The 26,006-nt window shown below is 34.8% G+C and overlaps 1 protein-coding gene across 5 annotated transcripts in view; it reads left to right on the top strand.

The window, feature by feature from the left end:
• The first annotated feature begins 474 nt into the window (after window positions 1–474).
• CWC22 (CWC22 spliceosome associated protein homolog) overlaps window positions 475–26,006 on the top strand; it is a 51,239-nt gene continuing 25,707 nt past the window's right edge. For 2 of the 5 annotated variants that reach the window (XM_063094039.1, XM_063094005.1), the window contains exons 1-7: window positions 543–579; window positions 12,073–12,212; window positions 15,536–15,603; window positions 16,913–17,023; window positions 20,320–20,556; window positions 22,328–22,456; window positions 25,815–25,983. In XM_063094039.1, the coding sequence (XP_062950109.1) occupies window positions 12,186–12,212; window positions 15,536–15,603; window positions 16,913–17,023; window positions 20,320–20,556; window positions 22,328–22,456; window positions 25,815–25,983 (741 nt within the window). In that variant the 5' untranslated portion in view covers window positions 543–579; window positions 12,073–12,185. Of the gene's footprint in view, window positions 507–542; window positions 580–7,394; window positions 7,416–12,072; window positions 12,213–15,535; window positions 15,604–16,912; window positions 17,024–20,319; window positions 20,557–22,327; window positions 22,457–25,814; window positions 25,984–26,006 lie in introns of those variants that run through there. The other 3 variants (XM_063094014.1, XM_063094022.1, XM_063094029.1) reach the window with 3 other exon arrangements.

Here is a 26,006-nt window from a genome sequence, read left to right as displayed (position 1 = left end):
TATTTTCATGGAAAAGTGACTACTAAGGACTACTTTTTTTTTTTTTTTTTTTTTTTGCCTACTGCAGAGAAATAGTTTGGATTAAAATAAATTCTGCTAAACCCTATCACTACCAGGTTTCCGGCGAGCAGCCTGGATGTGCTTACTCTCTGACGCTTATCTGTGAAAACTATAATTCCCATTGTACACTGCGGCCTTCTCACGCTAAAACTACATTAGCTTTCGTCATTTCCGTCCGCACTGGCGGTGGATACTGGACTTTGTAGTTCGTGTCAATTTCTCTTTTTGTTGCTATCTAGGTAAAGAGAGAGTGAGGCCTGATTGCCTGCTTCGAATCTGGTATTACGATTTAGTATTTAAAACAAATTAATAGGGTAACGTATCAAAGCCAATTTAGCGTATTTCAGGTTTCTATGTGCTTCACGTCCCGCATTTCTCCTACTGCCGGTTCCCGGGAAAAGGAAGTGACGTATATCCGGTGTAATGGTGGCGCGGTGGAGCACTAGGTAATTATCGGAGTTTACGTAACCTCGCTGCGGGGCTGAGAACCGAAGTGGCGGTGGCGCTTTGCCGGAGTGGGTGTGAAGTGGAAGGGGCTTGGGAGTGGGTGCGGGCTTGTTGGTGGGGCTGTGGGCGGCGCTGGGGTGCTCGTGGCTCTCTTTCCGCCTAGCGCGGGCCCGCGAGTTTGGAGTGTGAGAGCCGGTCCGGCCGAGGGGTCCGAGCGGGTGGGGAGTGGGCGGCCGTGAGCTCTCTCTCCGCCAGCACGGACGGACCCAGCTTCCTAGTGAGGCTTCTGGGGCTGTCTCCTTGCAATGTCGTTGTTGCTGAAATCCAGCACTAGCGCTGGTTCTCTCCTTTCGGGGACTGTGTATTTCGGGCGGGGATCACTTAACAGCCTCTCGAGTCAGTAGGGCTTGTCTCAAGGCCTCTTTCTGAATGCCCGGGTCCCTGGGCCATGGGGCTGGGATTAATGAACTAGTTGATTAAAAGATAGCGGAAGTACAACTCTCATGTCTCTTTGCCGCGTAATATCTCTGTGACTCCTTTACAATTTCATTAGTAGTTTCTTTTTCATTTATTTGTCCGGTAAATACTGATACTTCCTAGGGTTCGGTCCTGGGGCGCTTCGTTTCTCATTATGTGTTCTTCATATGTCATCCTTTTTCTTTATATAACTTGAACTACTTCCAGTAAGTTGACAACTCGCAAATTTGGGTCTCCAGCTCCACTTCTCTACCGAGCTCCGGGTCCTACAATACACTTTTACATAAGGGTAATATAATAGTTAATATCATTGAGTGTAACTGCAGAAGCCACTTTACCTATTTTCATTTAATCCTCACAATTCTTTGAGGTAAGCGGAGAAGGGAGGATTTGGGGAAAGGCTATTCTAGACGGAAAAATTCGGTGATTTAAAGTGCGGTAGGAGTTTCCTTTGCATTTTTAGGTATCCACAGACTAGGAATAGCGGATAAGCAAGCTTGGTCTTCAGATCAGTTAACTTTCCTTTTCCTTATCTATATTTAGACTTGTGTTTTAGGATTGCTTGTGAACGCATGAGTTAACATCAGTTATCCTACTATGGAAAAGTAGATTTAGTATTGGCATTAAAAATGTAGTTTTAGGGCCGGCCCCGTGGGCTCACTCGGGAGAGTGCGGCGCTGGTAGCGCTGAGGCCGCGGATTCGGATCCTGTATAGGGATGGCCAGTGCGCTCACTGGCTGAGCGTGGTGCAGATAACACCGTGCGGAGGGTTGCAATCCCCTTACCGGTCCAAAAAAAAAAAAAAAAAATGTAGCTTTAACCAAGAGAAGCGTTGCTACAAGCAGTGTCTATAGGAGGAGGAAACCCACGTGTGTTGGTGCTGGGTAGTGGACTAGTAAGCCAAAGATTTCAGTGTTGGTTCAGCACTTATTAGGTCTGTCACTTGGGGTAAGTTACCTAACATCTGTAGTCTCAGCTTCCTTATCAGAAAAATGTAGATAATAATAATACCTAACTCAGTAAGTTGTTTAGAGTATGAAGAAAAATAATGCATGTAAGGCACTCTTCGGTATCTGTTATACAGTGTTAGCTATTGTAATATTGTTGTTACTACTGTGATACACTTGATGAGTTTTCTCTGTACCTCAATTCTTGTTCTTTGGCTCTGAATTGCTTTTCCATTTTTAAGTTCCTCATTCCACTTCTCTGGTGTGTTTCCCCACTCATTAGACTGAGGCTCTGAGACTCTGTATTGCTCGTACTTTAGAGGCCATGAACCTTGATCTAATGTCCTGTCCTAATTGTTCCAAAAATGTCTCGTGAATCAGCAGCATCAGTATCTCCTTGGAACTTGTTAGTAAGGTAAATTATTTGGCTTCACCCCAGTCCTGTTGAATAAGAAACTGGGGAGTGGGACCCATCGAGTTTTTTTTTTTTTACCAAATATTCCAAGTAACTCTCATGCCAGTTAGTTTGAGAACCACCATTCTAACCCATTTCGTAGGTATATGCTATGTATGATTCCTCTTTCTCTCATCCTCAGAATCAGGTTTGCTGCCCTCCTTCCTCCAAAAGTATGTGACCCATGGCCAGCCAATATTTCCCTATTATTATGCCACCACTTCCTTTCCTGCTTTAGATAGTTTAGCTCCAATCACTTTTTGAGTTCTGACACTTCCTAGGCTACTTAACTGTCTTTCCTAAACCCACTTTCTTAGTTCTGTCAGTTTTCACAGCTGCTGAATTGTTTGAGGTTAACTCTCCTGCCTGATGATTGTGATGAGTGACCTAACAGTGGCTTGTACCTGTGACCGCCTGAAAGAGGACACAGTAGCACATTATGTATTTGTAATGTCCATACCTTCACTTGAACAATATTTTCTGTTTATTGCCCACTTGTATTTAGATTGAATTTGGTAGTACCTGGAATAACCCTAACTTGGTCATGGCATGTTCATGGCTGGCCTAGGGCTACTCTAAAAAAGAAGTGGTTATTGGTAATACAGCTGATCGTACTGATGACTTTGAGGGCTTCCTTGTTGAATTTCCCTACCTTTCTCTTTAAGTCTGACAATCCTAGCATCGAAGGATGATGGAACAATAAGGCCTCTGGCGTATTAATTTCAGCAAACTCCCAGACTTATTATACTTTTTCTGTATGTATATTTCCCAAGTGGATGCTGGAAGAGACACTTCAATGCCTACAACAGAGTGCAAACTTTCAAAGCATTTTCTTCAAAAATGAACATCAGGAGAAGAAGCAATGGATTAAAACAAGCCTTTGCTATTTGTAGCCACTAATAAGTCTTTCCCAGTGAACAGGTACCATAAAGGCAATGTCGGGTACTTTGGCCTGGGGACATAGTAAGTGCTCTTGTGATCAAAGAGTGGGTTAGCTAATGGGAGGAAGAGACCCAGCGTCAACTCATGTTTAACCTACCTTTAAGCCTAACTCATAAATGTGTCAAGCTACACAGAGTTCAGCAGTTCCACCTGAAAAGTTACCCTCCAAGTCCTTCCCTGAATTAGTTTATCAGTACAATTTTATTCTAAACCTGGTGACAGGAGCCTTTGTAGTGGAATGTCATGCTATGTATTTAGGAGTGCTTCGTAAATTTCTCTGTGGAGCTCAGCACTTCCAACTTTTCTTTAAACCAGAATTTGGTTCGCTAAATGGCTGTCTAGGTAAATACGGAAAGCCCTCTTGCAAATCTGGTTTGTGAGAGTTGGCAGAATGTATTCGGCCCATATACTTAATTAGGCAAGTTGAGGAATAGATTTGGGGGCAGGAGGGTCAAGGTGGTATGAATGTATGATGAATGCATATGACATACTCAGTAATTAGGCTTGTTTTTGTGAATTGAAAGAACTGTACCTTAGGGTCGGATTTCTTCTTGCCATGCTTGCAGAGGAACTGGGATTTTTTGTTTGTTTTGTTTTTTTATTTCATCTCACTCAGTAAAGAAGTTTATTTAAGCTGCTCTCCAGATTAATGTGGAATGAAAACAAATAGGGGATTGCACCTGATAGAGCTGCCTTAATGCCGTTGAAGACAACTTGGTGATTCTAAGTAGGCGTTAGTCGGTGGGACAAAGCTGTAATATTCTTTAATAAGGAAGTTGTCAGAGTAGCATTATATGGAATTCTGTGTAGGAAAAAATAGGAATAATCATCAGAAGTCCACACTCCCTCTTTTTAATTTAATTTTAGAGTTGGAACCTAAGTGGAAGGCACTGTACTAGGTTCTGGATATACTATAGCAGTGACCAAGAACTTCAAGGATCCAGTGTACTCATACAAGGCCTTTCATACTTTAGCTTCATGAGTCACATGTTCCATCTCATTTATGTACAGTTTTCCATATGCACCCTGTATTCTACTCAAATAACTTGGGATCCCCAAAATTCTCTTATGTCTTAGTCTTTACACATGCTGATATTATTTACTGACTGATCTTTTTTTCTTTTTCATATGGATAATTCCTATTTGTACTTCAAGACTCAGCTTCAAGATCCGCTTCTTTCTGTGTGCCCCAGACGCACTTACTTGCACTTCCTCTTTTCCAGTAGAACTGTGTTTATATACTATATATCTTAGACTTTTTCTTTTCATTACATTTTTGTCATTGCATTTTCTTCTTATTACATTTTTCTCATTACAGTTTTTCTGAGTACATTTTTCTTTTCGTTACTATAGCTCTTAGACTTTTTTCTTCTCTACCTGAGGATAGGAACTTTCACCTCTCAGTCCTAGATGCCGTGTGTACTGTTTAACAAACGAAGGTCTTCAAAAATTTCATGGAAAGATTCTTATGTTTTAAACCCATTTTTCTATGAACTCTTTGAAGTACCTGTGAATATATCACCTCACTGTACTCTTATAGTATACAGGGAATGCTTTTACTAAAAACAACATGACCATACTTTTCTTTCTTATAGCTTCATACTTCCTTATTTTCTCTGTAAGTACTTTTCTGAGCCACTTCTTTGTATAAATACCAATTATGGCTCCAGCCTCCTCATTTCTTTGGTTCTGTTTTCCTGTGCAAAATTTTTCAATTGTAACCTCACAAAGAGGGACTCTTCTGCATAAATACAAACTTACACAAATACAAACTTACACAAATGAAGAGGAAGCATTCAGTGGATGATTAGAAGCACTAGACCTATCTCTGTACCACAAGGCATGTGTTAAATACAGTGGTGAGAGTTATGGTATAGGTTTAAAATTGAAGATTTTCTTTCATCTTTGTTATCATAAAAGTGCTTATAAATTTAGTTTAATCATGAGACCAAGAAAAACCATAATGATACTATTTGTTCAATGAACAAGATGCTGAGGTTACGGAGGAAAGTTAAATCCTGTTGCCAGGCAGCTGAGTCATGATCCAAAGGATGTATGGGGAATCTAAGGCAAGAAGAGGTGGGCTTAGGAGGATGTAAGTACAAGTGATTGAGGGTATAGTACCGGGAAGGATATCCCTTAGGATTTGTTTTATTCAGTAGCGGAAGGACTGCTACTGAGAAACTCTTTTCCATTAAAGAATAATATAAAGAGACACATTATTGAGACAGTAGGTGTAGAGACAAAATTTCTATTTTAAAAACCTTACAAAAGGACATTTGGAAAATATGGATTAGTAATGAATATATAGTAATGGAATGTGCTTTTGATTTGAAAGCCTGGTTTTCCCTGTGGGCAGCTTTGCAGATATTTAAAGGATCATTTTGCTTTGCATGGATAGAATACCAGTTAGTAGTATATATTTGGAATTTATATTTTTAGAGGCAAGTTAGAAAACTTCTTATAGCCTAGGAAGAGGACCTTGTTAGAAATCTTGTTAGAGAGGTCAAAAACAATTTGCCTGCTTCTAAAATGAAACTAAGATTGCCTCATTATGGGATCTTCCCTAAAGGGAGCCTTCCCCCAACCTCCTATATATAGAGGCAGAGAGAATGGGAGGAAAACAAGGGCAGATTTGTTTCTCCTATTAGCTGAGGAGGTGAAATCAGATTTGATGACTGGGAGTGAGGAAAAGGAAATTGCCGCTTGGAAAGCTTTAAAGAAATGGCTGGTTTGAGATGGGGAGAAGGAAATGATGAGTTCCAATTTGGATTGACTTAGTTCAGAGGGCCTTTGGACATCCAGATAGAGGTTTCCTATAGCCAATTGGACATAATGATTTGGAATTCTGTAGATTGAACTGGAGTAAAAAGTTGTTCTCACATGTTAGTTTAAGCTGTGGGGTGGAGATGGTTTTCCAAAGAGAATATGGAGAAAGAAAAGATAAGAACTGTTCATTCGTTCATTTTACAAATATGTACTGAGAGTCTCTCGTCTTGGCAGTGAACAAAACAGACAAAAATCCACAAGCAGATATTAAACTCTAAGGGATAGTAAATATTAAAGGGGTAGACAGAGGAAGAATTGAGGAAAACCAGGTGGTAGTGGTGACCCTGTAAGTTGAGAAGTGAGAACTTAAAGAAGAAGAAAGGCATTAGCAATACCAAATGCTAGAGCAGTGCCTGATAAAAGAAGGAAGTTGCCCCTGTATTTAGCAACAAGAAGGTCATTGTGTAACTTTGATAAGTGCTGTGGAGTAGTGGGAATGGAAAGCCAAATTATAGTGAGTAAGAGGGTTTAGTGTTAGTGTGAAGTTAAATATCAGAGACATCAAGTGTAGACTTATCAAAAACATCTCAGCTGTGTAGGGAAGGAGAAAGAGATGGTGGAACTAGAGAGATGACAGGATAAAGGGAATTTGCCCATAAATGTCACTTATTTTTAAATGAATTAGTAAAGAAGTTCAACATGTAGAGTTTTTCTTTAAAACCAACTCAAGTGGAAATCAATACTGTAAATCAAGAGATAGCTGATTGAAATTTTGAAGTAAACAAAAATTCGTGCTTTCATAGATCCTACACTCTGGTGAAAAGGAGCACATTGAGTGATCTTTCTATATGCCAACAGAATAATTTTTTAAAAATTTAATAGTATATCAAAATGATTGTATTATATCACTTTAATTTATTTGGTTACTTAAATACAGACTAATATGGACTAGCTTCATGGTACAGGGGATGAATGGGAAATAATACGTCCTCCCAATTTATATTTTTCAGTATAAATATTAGTAACATTAGGTTGATTAAAATGTCTCTCTCTTTTTTTTTAAACTCATCTGAGTTTCATTTTCTTAAGGTGTCTCAAAAATGGGGCTCTCTCTACTGCACAGAGACCAGTCAAATGCTTTTATATTATATTTATCTTGTACAAAAATCAGACAGTATCCAGAGCTGTCTGCATAGCTTCCAGCTCTGCACTTGAACGTGGGAATCTTCAGTTATTCAAGTGGGTCTGAGTCAAGAACAAGCCTGGTGTATGCAAACAACTAGTAAGCAAACAACTGGGAATACAGGCTGCAACTCTTCGTAAGTAATTCTTGGACCCAGCACTGTTTTGACATTCAGAATTTTTGAGATTTTAGAAAAGAAATACAGTGCATATTCTGTTTATTAAGTAGTCCCCCTTTGACGGCTCAGGGCAACATCCTTTAATCAAACATAGTATATCTGCATTGTGTGAAGAGTCACATTGTCTCAAGTCGGTGCATGTCAGGTTTTGCTGCTAAATTAGTTGTCACAAGCTTAAGAAAAATCTTCGTATTTTCAGAGCTTTTCAGATTTCAAAATTACATGTAAAGGATTGGCAACCTGTACCTGATTACTTTTCCAGAAAGTAGACAGTAGTGTTTTGACCCTTTTTTCTTGAATTGGGAATCTATGCTGAAATCAAATTACAAATCATTTTTTTTGAATTGGGAATCTGTGCTGAAATCAAATTACAAATCATTTTTTTTGAATTGGGAATCTATGCTGAAATCAAATTACAAATCATTTTTTTCTTATGTGGCATATCGTGGGGCAGATTTTTTACTAATAAGTACACAGTAAAAAAAATAAATAAATAAATGGGCTAGCTGGTTAGTTCAGTTGGTTATAGTGCAGTTTTAGAACACCAAGTTCAAAGGCTTAGATCCCCTTACCAGCCAACCACCAAAAAACCAATTTCCTCTTATGTAAAAAAAAAAAAAAGGCAAGAAAATGGTTTCCTTAAAGGGATTTTTCCTTCAGTCATCTCTCCCCCCATTACATTTTGGCATTTAGAACACATTTAAGACTTTTTATTTTAAGTATTGTTTAATATTACCATTTTTCATACTGAGCAACTAAAGGTTTTTTTTAAAACTCTGTTATAATAATTGAAATTCACCAAGCCTGCTGTTACTCTGAAGAATGCAGAGAAGAAAATTAAAGGGAATTCACTTGGTTGATTCCCCTTTTCTTCAGCAGTTTTATGATAGTAGATGAGAGCACTTAAGTGACAGTGACACAAGTCTTCTACTGAAACAATCTAGAAAGCAGTGCATTTCAGCCATTAGTTGAATATTTTCTCATTTTCTAAATTTCTGAGATAATTGCATAATTTATAATTTCGTAGCTTCTAGTTAGTAGTCTGAAGTACTTCTTAGAAATGTAATTGAATATTGTGCTTTCTGACGCTTTCTGAAACTGAGAAAAAAATCATTTTTAAGCTAGTGCTCCCATGAATGCTACATCTCCTATTGTAAAATAGCCTCCTTGCTCAAGTGAGCAAGTGCGGTTTTGCTGAGTTGCTTACTTGTGACAAGGGGAGAGAAATTTAATAACTCATTATGAATTCCACCACATAGTGATGTTAAGAAGAGCAGGGAGAGCTATAAACTCGAGATAAATTGCTCTCATTGCAGGAATTTCCAATTAGTGCCAGTGTTAAGTGTGTACGTTGAACTCTCAGAATTTCCCTACAGGCACACTCTGTATAATCTGGACAATGATAGTACTTGATGAATTTTTTTGTTAGAACTATAGTAGCAGACTACTTTACAGTACTGTCAATTTCACACTTACATTTTGAGACATGGAGAAGTAGCAAACTGTACTTGATTCCCAGGAATTGTTTGCAGATGAAAGTGGTAGAAAGGAGAAAGATGATACCAAACAGAAAGAAAACTCATTAAATTTAAATAAGTTAAGGTAATTTGAAATAAAATATATAGAAAATTGCTTTTTTAAAAAAAATGTAGGTTGATTAGGAAGAGAAACTGGGTTTAAGACCCCAAAGGAATAGCTGAGGAAAATGCTAAATCTTGTACAATAGAGTCGAGTGGTTTTGGCATCAGATAAACCTGGCTTTGAATTTTAGCTCTTCCATTTTATAGCTGTAATTTACTTTCTTGAAATATTTTTTCTGTCCCATTCTTTCTCTCTTTTCCTTCCTGGGCTTTAATTACATATCTATTGATCTTTCTGATATTGTCCCATATGTCCCTGACACTTCATTAAAATGTTTTGTCTCTTTGTTCTTTAGATGGAATAATTTCTATTGATTTGTCTTCTAGTCCACTGACTTTTTCCTTTGTCTTCATTCTGCTGTTAAGCATATACAGTGCATTTTTCATCTCATAAATTTTTCCATTTTAGAATTTTTGTTTGATTCTATTTTATTGTTTCCCTTTGCTGAATTTCCCAGGCATATTTTTCTTTGGATCTTTCCTTATCCTTTAAAGGTCATGCCTTAAAAACTTTATATGCTAATTCCAATAGCTGGGTTATCTCAGTATTAGTTTCCTTTTCTCTTAAGGTTGGGTGACATTTTTTGGAGGGGGGTGTGTTTTTTTGATAAGTTGAGTTATTTTTTATTATATCCTGGATATTACTTTTGCGTTATAAAGACTTTGATTCTGATACATTCCTCTAAGGATTGGTGACTTTTTAGGCAATTAACTTGGTTGGACTTAAATTTCAACTCTAGGCTCTTGAACAGCAATTCAAATCTTAGTTCAGTTCTTTTATCCTTAGCAGAAATCTATCTTGTACACTTACTGGTTCAGAAGTAGTCAGAGATTTAGGGCAATGCACGGTACAGACTGCAGCTTGCCTTCAGGCAAAAGCCATTATAAAGGGGATAATTCACTCCTAGTGTTTCTTTCTCCCAGGCATCTACTCCCCTCTAGAAATTAGCCTGTTTGTGTTCATGCTCCTTCCTTCAGGTTGTTGTTGTTTTGTATTTTGTAAAGGGTTTATACTTGTTATCTGTGGAAGGGTTGGATGGAGGAGGAACATTTTAGCCATTTCAAGAGTGGAAGTCCAGATTCCCTTTTAAAAGATTTGCACAAAGGTGCCACATAAGCCACCCAGTGACCTTGGGAGTCAAAACAACTTTATTACTTAAATTCTTATAGGAAAATAAGATAATTATTGTATATCTGAAACTTTTTAGTCTCTAACCTTCTCTTTCCCCATTGAAACATGTGTTTTTATAATTTGACTTTTGCTAACAGGTTTATTAAGGTTGTAACTCTTGCATTATATCAGAATAGACTGTTTAAGATAGGGGGGCATGCCTCTTCTCTCCCTGCTACAGCCACAGAATCTAACATTATGAAGTGTTTTATGTTAACCTATTCTTAAATTTTCTCAATTGTTGATCTAAGATATAGCATCCAGAAGGAAAAGTAACTCTGAAAGTGAGTTCAGATAACAATGTCTTGGTTGTGTACATAAGGTCCTAGACAGACTGGTCTGTTATATGGCTATTAGGGTTTAGGATCAGAGTAAGTAGCTCTTTTTTATAAAAAGAAGAAAGGGACAACTTGTCAGCCAAAAACAAAGCTGAGTTTTGCACACAACTGCAATAGTAACTAATTGAAGAAAGAGGCTGCACATGGGATCATTATGTACAGTTAGACACATTTAGTTAACTGCAGCTGCAAATAAATAAGTGGTGGTGTGTTTTAGATCACAATTATTTTTCATAGATGGATAAGATTGTGAAAAATCTTGTGTATATTGCCTTTACTAACCTTGATACCATGTTAATTCATTGTGATAGAAACTTTTCTTGACTTAGTGATTTGTGTGCATCCCCATTTGCATTAAATGATAGCAACTCTATATCACTTTATAGTGTCGAGACTATTTCTGTATGTGGTCTAGTGAAAAGAATATGTAACTGGATGTCCTTAGGCTATGTTTCTAGTTAAAGGCCCACCATTCATTGGTATTATAATTTAGGACATTTAAATGACTTATCTGACTTTCAGTGTTCTCATCTTTAAAAAGAAGGACTTGGACCAAGTAATCTGTGATACACTGTCTAACACTCAGAATTTTTTTCCTAGCTGTATTTAGTTATTTTAGTATTGAGCACAGTTTTTTTCTTCTGTATTCTCTCATCTCTTAATTCTTTGATTTTCCTATATTTCATTATTTTTGTGATTTTATTACCTTACATTATAAACCATTTAGATATGTAATTCCAATAAAATGCTTCGATAGCAGTTCTGTGACATAACTATCAATACAGCATTTTATAGAAATTACTAAAGTTTACTTAACAGAAGGATGTTAGAAAACATTTTAGAATTTAATGTTGATGGCTAGGCTTATTCTGAGCCAAATCCTTAGTTCTCATATGTGTGTATATCTGAAGCCATGTGCCTTATAAATCACATTGAGACATAATTGTTTTAGTTTAGCACCTTTTATTTCCATATGGAGTATATTTATTTCTGAATGGTCATTATTGCAAAAAATTGGAAATTTCATTATTAATTTATATAGAAACACTGGATATTTTATACTCAATTCATATAGAGTTTCTCTTATATAATTGTTTCCTCAGTTCATTTTTTATAATATCACAATACTATTTTATGATGTAGATATAGGTCTCCCTTACTGGGAACATTTTCAATAAAGTTACAGGCCATCTGTTTTTAAATTAACTTTTGTTTCTCTTAGTCATTGGAATAAAGCCTCATTTTCTTTGCTCTCTTGTTCATGGAGTCTTTTCTGCTAATATGTGTTAGGTATACTTTTGTTATGTGGTAAGGATGTTTTGAATTTTTATTTAATTATTGATTGTATCTGTGCTTACTGATTAAGAAAAATAAGGTGGTCAAATGTCCATTGTGTGAAAGAATATATTGTTATTTCACACACATTTTATCAATGTTAACAAAGCTTTCTTTGGTGTGTTTTACAGGTGATATTTGCAGACAGGAAAAGTAAACTGTCAATGAGTTGAGACCACTGGGTACTTGTTATTTGGACCAACTTGAGGAGTCTTTGATTTACTGGATCAACTGGCAACAGAAAATGAAAAGTAGTGTGGCCCAGATAAAAGTAAGTGTTTGAAACTTATAATCGAGGATATAAACTTAGAAGTGATTAGCTATCCTTTAAACAGAAATGCATTTATATAATTAGGGCATTAGAACCAGACAGTAGAGTAGCTTTATACATACATTCAGCTTACACAATTTCAAATGTAGATACTTGGCCAGATAGGAATAATAACATGCAAGAAGGCAGTTGAGAGAAAATAGAGGTTGATTATAAGTGTAGGTACTCTTCCCTTTCTCTACTCCACCAGGCTCTGCACTCCTAAAATTCTTCCTTTAAAGAGAATGAGTAGACTGTGAGCTCCTTAACAGCAGACACTAGGTATAAGGGCTGGTGCATGGTAAATGCTTATTAAACTGAACTGGTAGACTTGTACCAACCTGTGTCCAGTGAGAGAAGACACTTTTCAGCCTCCTTGCTGGGTAGACGTCTAGCCTCTGCTGCGTATCTCCATTGGCAGGGGGCTCACTGTCTCCTAAGTTAGCTCCATCTGTCAATAGATAACTTTGTATATTGTTCTGCAGTCTGCCTCTTTGGGACTTGTACTTTTGGTCCATTGTAACTTAAACAGTTAATTTTATTGAGGGCCTAGTAGATGTCAGGCTCTGTGTTAGGAGATGGGAACATAAAAAGAAAGGAGAACTGTGCAGAACTGGCTCTTGACTGAGCCATGTTAGACAAGGGGCCCTGGGAACTTTAGACTGATACCTTTTACACAGAGAAATGTTTAGTCTTTCTCAGAATCCCCTTTCTACTCTTGCTAGATTCTGCTTCTCCAAGTTTCCATCGTGTGGTCCTGTTGGGTTCTCGGTGGCATTCCCTCAGCCAAGGAATGGGTGATTTCAGTCAGCATGCCCTGCACATTTAGTTGCTTGACCCTTCCAGCCAGTTCTGTTTAGTCTGCCTTCATCTCTCCTCCGCTATCTGGGTTGGAGCTCATTCTTACTTCAGGTGAATCTCAGATCTTCCCTTGATGTTCTGAGGACTCATCTGTTAGGTTCATAAGGCTTCAGCTGGAGATCCCATTTTTCCTTTGAGCCTTAACTGTAGCTTCCTTAGCTAGCTAGAAGCAAGCACCCTACCTCTGGCAGCCCCTCTTCTTCCTTTCTCTTGCAGACTTGTTCCCTGAGCCTAGTGGATGCTCAAAGCCCCTGGATTCGGGCTCCCTGCTCCATTTGCCTCCTCATATTGCTCTCTCTACATTGTTAGAGATAAGTGACTGCATGGTATCACCATGTTCCCTTTGCTTAATGAAAAATTTAGAGAATTTTTGAAGGTAATTTTGACTCTTGTTTTTAACTACTGCACTGACTTATAATCTAAACTCTATGTTAAGGGAAATAGGGAAATTGAGGTTTTTAATATTTGGGTCATACCCGAAAATGATTTTTAATTTAGCAAAATCCTATTCAGCCACCAAAGCCGAATTCAAATCCTCCTTTACCTGCTGTCATCTCTCAGTACTCTATAACACAATGATGGCTCCCGACTCAAGATTTCCTGTTAACTCTATGTATGCCAGTTATTTGTTTACTTGATCATATGTACAAAATCCTTCTGATTCACGACTTCAGTATTTTTGGTTTCGCCCTCTTCCTTACAACAGATGTTGCAGATATGTGTTAAAAATCATTAGCACAGAATTGAGGCCTTCTCCTTAATGTAATCAAAATAATTGCTTTGCCTTGTAAAAGAATAAGTAGTGCAGTTTTATTCTGTCTCTTTTCTTTTCTCTCTCTCAGGAACATATTATCTGACATGTTTAATTGTGGAAATCTTTATAACCATCTCTAACCTACAAGACCAAAACCTCCTTGAGGGTCTTTCCTATCCTTTGTATCTTTTAGAATGTCTACACAGAAAGGACTGTCTTACAATAAATGATCACTAAATACTATATTTCATGTTACCATTGAATTGAATGAATTTCGTGCTCCAAATTTGGCTTAGGATCTTAATGTGAAGTTTTGTAGAAGCCTATGTCATACACTTGGAACAATTCTACTTTATTATGTTGCTAAGTGAAATAATTTTTAAAACTTTCTTATACATGTAGAGATAGAATTTTAAGATGGTTGCATTTAGTGTAAAATAACAGCCAAGCTATTACTACTTTAAATAATAAATTTTATTACTTGTTTATTCACCTACATAGATTAGTTAGTGTATACTATTCAAAAAATCTAATAGTTAATGAGACTGTTTTGGCAATTTACTTGTGATAATGTTAGATTCAAACTGCTGTTAATTAGGTAGTCATAAATCAGAGGAAGTTGGAGCTTGTTTACGTTTCTATTCAGAATAATTTTCTATTTTTAAATGTCTTTCTCATTAAAAAGACAAGTATGTAAGTTTCTAGAACAAATTACTCATTGCACTTGTTTTTTCTTAGATGTTAAGATTAAGATACTTTAACACTTAACGTTTCTTTCAGTAATGTTAATCAAAATTAATTCTTAAAAAAGAGACTTGTCACTATCAGTGTAGATCAATTGTGTAAAAATTTTTATCTATACATAGAGATAAATATTTTGATTTCTTTAAAGTATTTGGATTTTTAAACTAGGATATCTTCTCAAACTGGATGGTTCATATCTCTGTTTTATATCAATCTCATGTTATGTGAAGTTACCTATTGGTATGCTGGTTATTTTTCAAAGGATTAGGCATAGGACCTGTATCTGAAGAATCATGTTTTTCAGTTCTCTAGAGCCTAACATAGTACCACACGTACCAGACACTCAAATAATGTTTGTTGAGAACAAAAATAAATACTTATAAATATGTTAGAGTCAGTTTTTTCCAGCTATTTGTTTTATCCAGATTTAGTAACCTATACTAAAGTTGTGGTTTCCACAAGCCAAAGGAGATAGGAGGTAAGTGCAGTATTATAAGAGGTGGGCATAACCACAAAAGTGAGCTCTTGCTAGAAAATCTCTGGCCTTGGTCTTGTTTTTCACCAGGAAGAGCCCTTAATAAAAATGCTATTCTATAAATTTATAACTTATTACTTAGGAATAAAACATGAACTAGGCATCACTGAAAATTTGAGAATTATCATCTTCTACCTTGAATTTTTTTGGTTAAAAAGAAGTATTTGGCCCATAGTGAAAGTAGGTATCAACCACAGACATTAGTCTTGGATAAACTGAAGGTTTTATCTTTTTTCTAATATACTGTTTAAATGAATTATTCTTATGATTTAAAAAAAGTTTGGAAATTCTAAACTACTTCTAATTTTTGAGACATATTTATTTCATTATCTGTGTTTTTTAACATTAATTTTGAAATGCTTCTTACCCCTTATTTTTTCCCTTTGAAAGCATTCTTCTGATCATGACAGAAGGGAAAACCGTAATTCATATCAGAGGACCTCCTCTCCAGAAGACAGGTAAACAATTTTATATGTTCTGAATGCAGTGCAGTAACTTAGTTCTTAGATTTCTAATGTTAGAGTGGACAACTTTTTAGTGGTTTTATAAGCAATATTACTTGATTGGGCTTTAGGAGGAATTATACTTGAGTGACTGTTCTAGGAGTTTCTAGTAAATAATTCAAGATTTTATGTCATTTTTTTTTAGGTGAAAGAGGATAATTTTAATATCTCAAATGTAGAATGAAAGTTTATAAGTTGGAAAACTGAATTGAAATTACATTATTTTGAAGTGCTGCTTTTGCTGTTATTGCTATCCTTTACATTTACATAGCTCTTTATAGTTTACAAAATATTTTTATATACATATCATCTTGCCATAATTACATTAAGATCAACAGTACAAAATGTTACCATTAATATGCATCATGCATTCATATGAGTACTATGGTTATTTCACTTAATAAGCTATGACCACTAAAAATTTATGAAGGGGGAAGCATTTTCTAAACTTTCTTTGAGTTGTCTAATCATTTCCTTACTTCCAGTATACTTTCTTCTTATTCTACTCTCCTAAATGTTGCTAAAAACCTTTGCTTTATGGACGTTAATTGCCCTGGTTTGTGATTACTTACTCCTTTTCACCAATCACCTACTCTCTATATTAAAAAAATACATCTCTCTCTATTAACTTCTCTTAAGGTTCTCTCATTTTTTGACTTTTAAGATTCAGTTAAAAGATCTGATTCAGTTAAAAGATCCATCCTTGTTTGCTAATAATTTCAATCCATTCTTGCAAATACCCAATAATGCAGTTTCAAGAATAACAGTTCATGAATATAATATTTTGGTGTGGAATTAAAACTGGTCCTTAGAGGCTATTTAGTGACTTTGGTCTCATTTTTTCAGTGTTTTGATAAATGAGCCAACTAAGCAAAAGGAATCATTTGCAGAATAGCCTTTTATATGCCAACTGTGTATGATATCCAGATATTTGTTGCCTACAAAGGACAATGTGAATCAGGATGAACAGGTTTGGTTAAGTGAATTCCAGTTTCGCTGTGCACAAGATGAAAGCTTTTGTAATCCTGACTGAATGAACGGGTGTTGGCATAATGAGCTGTTTGTTAAAAACAGTTTGACATGATGTTGTTTAGTCATAGAGTTGCTTTAGCATTACCAGTATAAGACTTTCCTAAGTATTTATAACATAGTTGCTTCAATTTATAACTTTGATTTTCTTATTTTATTTATTTATTTATTTATTTATTTATTTATTTATTATTTTATTTATTTATTTATTTAATTTTCTTATTTTATATGTTAGATATGCAGAACAGGACAGATCCCCCCGGGATAGAGATTACTTTGATTATAGCAAGTCAGACTATGAGCATTCAAGAAGAGGACATTCTTATGATGGTGGCATGGAGTCACGGTTTGTATTGGGAATTTTAACTATAGAAATAAATTATATTTAAGTTTTCTTTATGCTTTATAATAAAAATAATAATAATAGCAGCTAGCATTAATTGAATGTTGTTAGGTGCCAGGATTTCTAATATTAAGGTCTTTATATGAATTAACTCCTTATTGTAGTAAATATGTGAAGTAGATACTAGTATGTGAGCTTTCAGCTAAAGAAACTGAGGCCTGGAGAAGTTTAGTAATTTGTTTATGTTTTTGAAACATAACTGTGGGAGGTTCAGGTCTGTCTGACTAGAGCCCAGACTCTTATTCATTATGTTATACTGCAGAAGGGATTGGCGTATGTGATTTTTTTTTTTTGAGATTGTTTCCTTTCAAAGAAATTTGTGTTATATAATGTACAATGATCTAAATTTACTCTCCTGCATAATGTCAGAGGTACATTGAAAATGAAGTTACCAATTTGTAGGTTTTTTTTCTAAATATAAATGATGCTTTCTTCAGTTTTGGAGAATCTAGCTACCTACCTGTTCCTCTGGCTGACAGCATCTGCAAGATTTATCTGGTTAAGAGATGGATAAGGGAACTGAATGGAGGCAGGTAAACTCCCCTCCAAAGCAAGAACATTGGAATGAGGGTGTTTGGAAATTCTTAGGGGCAACATTAAGAAGAGTCAGACATAAGTGCATTTCTTCTGAGCCTCAGTTTTCTCATTTATAAAATGAGAGTGATAATGTGTCTTGACTGGTTGTTTAGGTTTAAAAATAACTTGTCCTACTACCATGTCTTAACATAGTAGGTACTCAGAAAATGATAACTTTTTAAAATATTATGTTCTTGAGCATATCGATTTGAGTAGTGAAAAGCAGTGAACTAATGACACTTTGAATAGTCTGTAGAAAATAGTGGAAGATTTAAATTTCTTAATATTATACAAAGTAGTGGATCCTGACTGTATTTTTAGTTAATATGACAAAACTAACAAATTTTAGTATTTTAGTATTTTATAGAGGAACTATGATCTGTCTCTGGTTCTATCTGTATCTCTCCAACAACCATTTCTATTGTTACTTTAAAGATATCTGTCTCCCTTTATCATTGTTTTTATAAAACCAGCTCTCTCCTAATCTTCCTCTTTGCCCTTATTTATCCAGTTTCAAAAATTAATCTCCTATGTTTTATTTTCACTAAGGTCTATATCTTTTTTAATGTCTCTCACATATCCTCCCTGTGACTACCAAGACTATATATCCCAATAGAATTTTGATCAAGTTCTTCTTCAGTTTGGAACTAAGTACATTATTTGATAAGTGCAGCCAAAATTTTCTTCTCACTACTTGCTAATACATACCCAGTCCTAAAATATCAGATTAAATTAACCTCCAAAAGCCAGGCTCATAACTTGTCACCTTAATGACACCTTAATAAGAACAGCTACTACCACCATAATTGGTAAGCCAAACGTTTTGCATACTTTCTCAAATACTATCAAAACTTTCACAAACTAAATACTATTTTTCTTAATTTACAAGTAAGGAAATGGGTTTGAGGTTATTAAGTAACTTATCTGAGGTTACAGTTATCCTTCTGGTAGATGTTGAAACTGGGATTTGAACTCAATTCTGACTCCAAAGCCTATGGTTTTTTCACAGCCTCTAACCTTACTACTTCAGTATAACTCTTAGTGTTTGGTCCAGTGTATGAATATTAAGTCTCATGTGGTCCATACAGTCACACTGTGAAGTAAGCAGGCTAGGTATTATGTAGAATATAAAGGCTAACAGTCTAAAAACATTTGATGACAACAAGTGTTTGTATTTAAACTCTAAGAATACTCTATCACTTCTGCGCTATAAAGGAACAAACACAATGATTGTAAAGATATGGTTTTATCAGCCAGCTAGCTGTCTTACCTGGTGTTTCTCAGAGGAATCATACCCAATGTCAGTAAATTTGTGCTCTAGCTGCTCTCTTGGAACATGCTACATTCACAATAAGAAACAAATCAATTTCAAATCAGTACATAGAAGTTAGAGCACCTACTTAGTGACTAGTTGGGGTTTATATGTGAAACCACTTTTTTCCCCCTCTGTTTACTCTGTATTAGTGTATGCAGATTGTCTATCCTCATTGACAGTCACTCAGGTCTCTTATATCTCCACTTCAAAATTGTTTCTCCACAGCTGCCCGGGAAGGTGACTGCTCTTCTCTCTCCATGTAGGTTGTGTTATAAATTAAAACAGACCATCTCAAACATACCCTTGATTTAGCTAAAATCTATCCAGCAGTTTCCTAGTAATGCCGTGATAATATAAAACTTACTTTTATTTACTGTGTTCATACAACTCGTGGTTGCACAGAGCATGAACAGAATATTCCATTTCCCAATACAATATACGAGGGTACTTCAAAAAGTTCATGGAAAGATTTGTGTTATCTTTTAATTTTATTTTCTCATGAACTTTTTGAAGTACCTTTGTATATAAAAAAAAATAGCTAAGTGAACACACTCTTCTCTGAGGAGAGATAGTAAAAAGCAAGGACTCACTCTTATGGTTTCAAAGAGCAATAAAAGTGTTAATTTAAAAAACATAATCGTCTGCATTACTAAGGAAGTTATTGTGGGTAGAAAGTGGTTTTTTTCACATTGTCTCAAATAACCGGGAGCTCCTGATGTTGAGATTTCTAGAAAAATACCAGTTCTATCAAGAAGCAGTTTCAAATATTATATTTTTTACAACAAACTTATACCTAAGATTGCCGTTATTAGAGATAAACTCTGGTTTCTCATTTATATAATGCATTATATATACCATAGGCCAGTTTGTCTTCTTAAAACACTATTTTTATATCTCTGTCCCACTCAGAAACTTTTAATGATTCCCCATCACCTACAGTATGAAAAACTTAAAGTCTGCTGCTTGTCTTTTAAGATTTCAGTCTGACAGACCCATCTTTCCAACTGCTCTTATACATGATTCTTTATTGTTTTCTGATTATTCCACTCATTCTGGACTTAACACCCTTGTTCAGTTTTTCAGTAGTTGTTTCCTCTTCTACCAATTGCAAAAAGCTATCCTCTCTATCCCCTATCTCCTCCCCTCCTTGTTCCCAGTCTAAATCCTGTCAAGCCTTCAGGACCTAATTTAAGTTACATTTTTTCTGTGAAACACTTCCTCACCATTCTAAACCATTTTTCCTAGTCTGAATTTGTGGGGCCCAATTAGGTCTCACTCATTTGATGTGCAGTTCATTGTAAGAAAATATTTTATATTGTATTTTCTCCTTTAATAAAAAATATTTTAGAAGTAGAGACCGAGAAAAACGCAGAGAAAGAGATGTGGATCGGAAAAGGTCCCGGAAATCCCCATCTCCTGGGAGAAGTCCAGAACCATCAGTAACCCAGAGTTCCTCTGCTCAAGATGAACCTACTGCGAAGAAGAAGAAAGACGAGCTGGATCCTCTCCTTACTCGTACTGGTGGAGCATATATTCCTCCGGCAAAGCTCAGGATGATGCAAGAACAGATCACAGATAAAAACAGGCATGTTAATATCACTAAGTATACAGGCATTGATAACCTCATTGAAAAATAAATCAACTATGGTCTAATTAACCTTGGCATTGAGAATTTGCATTAGTCCACAGTGATAGAGACCTCAAATTAGAGACCTCTTTTATTCTTAATTCCATAATCTCCATTGGAGCACTGTGTGCTATTTGCCCTGAATTTTTTGCATGAACGAATTAAAATGAATGAATGAATGAATGAGTGAATGAATTAAAATGAATGAATTTTCACATGAATGAATTAAAAAGTTTGAGGAAAAGATTATCTTATTTTTTAGTATTTTCAAATTATTGTTCATTTTATAGTCATATGTGGGCCTATTGTTAGTGTATATTTTTTGTAGATAATCAAGAGTACTATTGATATCTTAGATCTAAAGTGGATCTATCCAGTTGTACTAAACCAGGAGTCAGCAAACTTTTTCTTTAAAAGGCCAGATAGTAAATATTTTAGATTGTGGGTCATTTTGTCTCTGTTGCAGCTATTCAACTCTGCCATTGTAGTGTGAAAACACTCACAGGTAATATGTAAGTAAATGAGTGTGGCTGTGTTATAGTAAAGCTTTATTTACAAAACCAAGTGATGGTCTGCATTTGGCTCATGGGTGTAGTTTGCCAAGCCCATACTAGTCTATAAAACTAACTTGGCAGTTTTGTCTTTTTTCTCCTTTTCTTTAGGCCATAATGTTTTAGACAATATGAGGGTACTTCAAGAAGTTCATGGAAAAACAGAATTAAAAGATAATGCAAGTCTTTTTGTAAATTTTCTGAAGTACTGTCATACTTTATTGCTACTCAAAGGAAAATAAACAAAATTCGTATATGAACATTCATACTCAAAGCACCCTTCCTCTCCTTTTCAAAATAATTGGAATGGTGAGGAGCTGTTTAGGAAAATGCAGCCAAGTTTTCAAGGCGTTTTTTCTGGAGGAATGAGGTGATAACTAGGACAAGTATGGTCCCAGATTGAAATAGTTACTCAGTTGCCAGGTATTTAGTAAAAAGGTTGGGATAGAAGGTAGCTACACTTTAAGAAAAACAGATTAGAGGTGAGACAAGAAGGGATGTTCCTATGTCATTTCATGGGTGTTTTAATAGCAGCTTTAAAAGTGCTTGAGAACCTTGTATAAATTAAATCTAAATTTGTTTCAAGAATAAAGTAAACTATGAAGATTTGAAATAAAACAAAAATTATAAGCACTAGAAAGGGGCATTAGATGGCATTAAATTAAAAACTAATAAGTAAGTTGTTCTTTATGTGTCGTAACACTTCATAGTGCTTTTGTGAAAAGGGACATAATACACATTTCCTTTTTGTGGCTTATATTTGGGTGTTTCGTAGTATAATTTAAAAATTCTTTAAATTGCTTTTATTTTAAAAGATTTCCATTAAAGACCAGTTTCAATGAAGCATTATAAAATAAGCCTGTATTGAATTTGACTAATAAATGTTTTTAATTGCAATATACATGGGTAGAAGAACAAAACATTATCCTTACATATTCTTGCATAATCTTATTGTATAATTAAATGGAAGTGGTGTGTACTTAAGCATTATATGTACAGAAAGCCAAATATGGTTTAAATATAATATGTTTATTCCTATGGTGTCATGTTTTACTAGGTGTCATTTTGTGACAATGTTAAAAATAAAGGGACACTAAGTTTTTATATTCTTATTATAGCCTGTTGTTATTGTAATTGTTGACAGAGTTTTAATCTTTATTAAAATTAATTCTTTTTAGCTTAGCATATCAGAGGATGAGCTGGGAGGCCCTAAAGAAGTCCATCAATGGTCTTATCAACAAAGTCAACATTTCCAATATAAGTATTATTATTCAAGAGCTTCTTCAAGAAAATATAGTTAGAGGAAGGTAAGTGTCAGCTATTCTATTTGTAGTATTTTTTCAAAGGAGCATAATATCTACATGAACAGCAATTACTGATGTATTTGTACTACATTAATTCAAAGGAAAATGAGACTATTTAAAATGCAGTTCTTATAAAAATGTAGGCTACTAAGAAATAACTTGTATCTCACTGTTAGAGGTCATATTGAGTATTTGCTTTTTGAGAAGTTTGATATCGCGTGGTGATTTTCGCACAGACATTTGTTTTTTTAATGCCTCCAATAATTTAAATACATGAAGAATAATGAATATTAAAATACACTAACTCAAACCAGTTTAATTTCTTTTTTTAAATTTCTTTTTTTAATTGACAAGTAAAAATTGTATATATTCTTGGTGTACAACATGATGTTTTGATGTATGTGTACATTATGGAATGGCTAAGTCAAGCTATTTAACATATTCATTCTCTCACTTTTTTTTGTGATGGGAGCTTTTAAAATCTACTCTTTTAGCAATTTTCAAGTATACAATATGTTATTACTAAGTATAATCAGCATAATGTACAATAGATCTCTTGAACTTAGTCCTTCTAACTAAAATTTTATGTTCATTGATCAACATATCCTCAATCTGCCTAGCCTCTGGTAACCACCATTTTACTCTGTTTTTATGCGTTCAACATTTTTAGATTCCACATGTAAGTGAAATCATGCAGTATTTGTCTTTCTGTGCCTGGCTTGTTTCAGTTAAAATAATGCCCTCCTGGTTCATTCATGATGTCGCAAACGACAGGATTTTCTTCTTCCTTACAACTGAATTGTGTATATATACCACATTTTCTTTATCCATTTATCTATCAATGGACACTTAGTTTACTTCCATATCTTGGCTATTATGGATAATCCAGTGAATGTGGGAGTCCAGATATTCATTTCATACACTTTGGATATATACAAGGTAGTAGGATTGCTGGATCATATGGTAGTTCAGTTTTTAATTTTTTGAGAAATCTGCATACTGTTTTCCATAATGGCCGTAGTAATTTACATTCTTACCAACAGAGTACAAGGGTTCTTTTTCCTCCACAACCTTGGCGAAACTTGTTATCTTTTGTCATTTTGATAATAGCTTTTCTAACAGGAGTGAGGTGAAATCTCTTAGTGGTTTTAATTTGCATTTCCTTGATGATAGATGATGTTGAGCATTTTTAAATATGTGTATTGGCCATTTGTATGTCATCTTTTGAGAAATGTCTATTTAGATCCTTTTCCCATTTATAAAATTAGATATTTATTTTCTTAGTATTGACTTGTTTGAGCTCCTTATGTATTTTGGATATTAATCCCTTATCAGATATATGGTTTGCAACTATTTTCTCCCATTCCATACATAGTTTTTCTCTTAACTCTGTTGATTGATTACTTTGTTGTGCAGAAGCTTTTAGTTTCGTGTAATCCCATTTGTCTATTTTTCTTTTGTTGCCTGTGCTTTGGGGGTCATATCCAAAAAATCATTACCCAGACCAGTGTCATAGAGCTTTTCCCCTATGTTTTCTTCTAGTAGGTCTTACATTTAAGTATTGAATCCATTTTGAGTTGATTTTTGTATATGGTGTGAAGTCGAGTCTATTTTCATTCTTCTGCAATGTGGATATCCAGTTTTCCTGACGACATCTGTTGAAGAGACTGACTTTTCCCTGTTTTGTGTTCTTGGCACCTTTGTTGATTGTTGAAAATCAATTAACTGTAAGTGCATGGACTTACTTCTGGGCTGTCTGTTCTGTTGTCTATTGGTCTATGTGTCTGTTTTTATACCAGTACCATTCTGTTTTGATTACTATGGCTTTGTAGTAAATTTTTTAATCAGATAGTATGATGTCTCCAGCTTTGTTCTTTTTGCTCAAGATTGCTTTGACTATTCTGGGTCTGTTGTGGTTCCTTGTTAGTTTTAGGATTGTTTCTTCCATTTCTGTGGGAAAAAAAGTCATTGGAATTTTGATAGGGATTGCATTGAATCTGTAGGTCGCTTCCGACCCATGATCACAGTATATTTCTCCATTTGTTTGTGTCTTCTTCAATTTCTTTCATCAGTGATTTATAGTTTTCATTGTACAGATCTTTTACCTCCTTCGTTAAATTCATTCCTAAGTTTGTTTTGTTTTGTTTGAGCTATTGTAAAAGGGATTGTTTTATTGATTTCTTTTTTGGATAGTTTGTTGTTAGTATATAAAAATACTACTGATTTGCATATGTTGATTTTATAACCTGCAACTTCACTGAATTTATTAGTTCTAACAGTTCTTTGGTGAGGTATGTAGGCTTTTCTGTACATAAGATCATGATGTCTGCAAACAGGCAATTTAACTTCTTCCTTTCTGATTTGGATGCCTTTTGTTTCTTTCTCTTGCCTAATTACTCTGGCTAGGACTTCTAGTACTGTGTTAAATAGACGTGGTAAGCATGAGCATTCTTGTCCTGTTTCTGATCTTAGAGGAAAAACTTTCAACTTTTCACCATTGACTGTGATGTTAGCTTTGGGCTTGTATATGGCCTTTATTCCAGTTTAATTTCTGATGAAATCAAAGAGAGAATGTGAGAGAAATGGGAAAGATGAGCAATAAATTTTAGAAATGCAGAAAGAAATCACCATTTTTTTGTGTGGTTTTAAGCAATTTGTGATATTTAAAATGTTCAGGAAATAGAAATGTCCTATATTCTACTTATTATTTTAAAATCTGAGGGCTGTTTTCTTATTTGATTTCATATGATTCTGGTTTATCATCTCAAAAAAAACCTCTGGAATATATATTTTCCTGTCATTCTTTTAGTATTAATCTTGCAATGCTTTCATTGTGTCTTTAACTTTCATAGGAATATTCCAAGTCTTCATTTTTATTCCACCAAAATTAGACCTAAAGAAGGAAACAAACCAAATTTATCTTTAATAACATAATTAATTTTATATAAATGATATAAACTATGTTGTCTAAATTTTGTACTTTTGAAGCAGGTTTTTTTTCTTTACTTTTTTTTGAAAATGTTAAATAAATTATATGAATTTTAAAAACCTCACATTCATGATTAGATATTACAAATAGAAGCAGGAAAAGAGGAATTATATTTTGAGAGAAAAAAATTTGAAGAAAAAATTGTAGTAAAATTTCATTCTGTTTTACAAAAGCACAAATTCAAGTTTAGTTTTCTCAAAAGCAGTTATTATTTATTAGTAAGACAAACTCTTTTCCTAGAAAGTGGTAAAAATTTAGTCCTGATTCGACTATTATTATTTACAGAGGAGTAATATTACTGGATTAAATTTTTTTTTTCCCTAATTCAATTGGTGATAATTGTTGACTCTTTTTTTTAATTGTTTTAAACAGAGGACTGCTGTCCAGATCTGTTTTGCAAGCACAGAGTGCTTCTCCAATCTTTACCCACGTTTATGCAGCATTAGTGGCAATTATCAACTCAAAATTTCCACAAATCGGAGAATTAATCCTCAAGAGGTTAATTCTTAATTTTCGAAAAGGCTATCGAAGAAATGATAAGGTATGTATGAATGGCTTATAAGA

Source organism: Cynocephalus volans, chromosome 1 (genome assembly GCF_027409185.1).
Source record: "Cynocephalus volans isolate mCynVol1 chromosome 1, mCynVol1.pri, whole genome shotgun sequence".
NCBI classification, from domain to species: Eukaryota; Metazoa; Chordata; class Mammalia; order Dermoptera; family Cynocephalidae; genus Cynocephalus; species Cynocephalus volans.
This window is presented reverse-complemented; position numbering and strand designations above follow the sequence as displayed.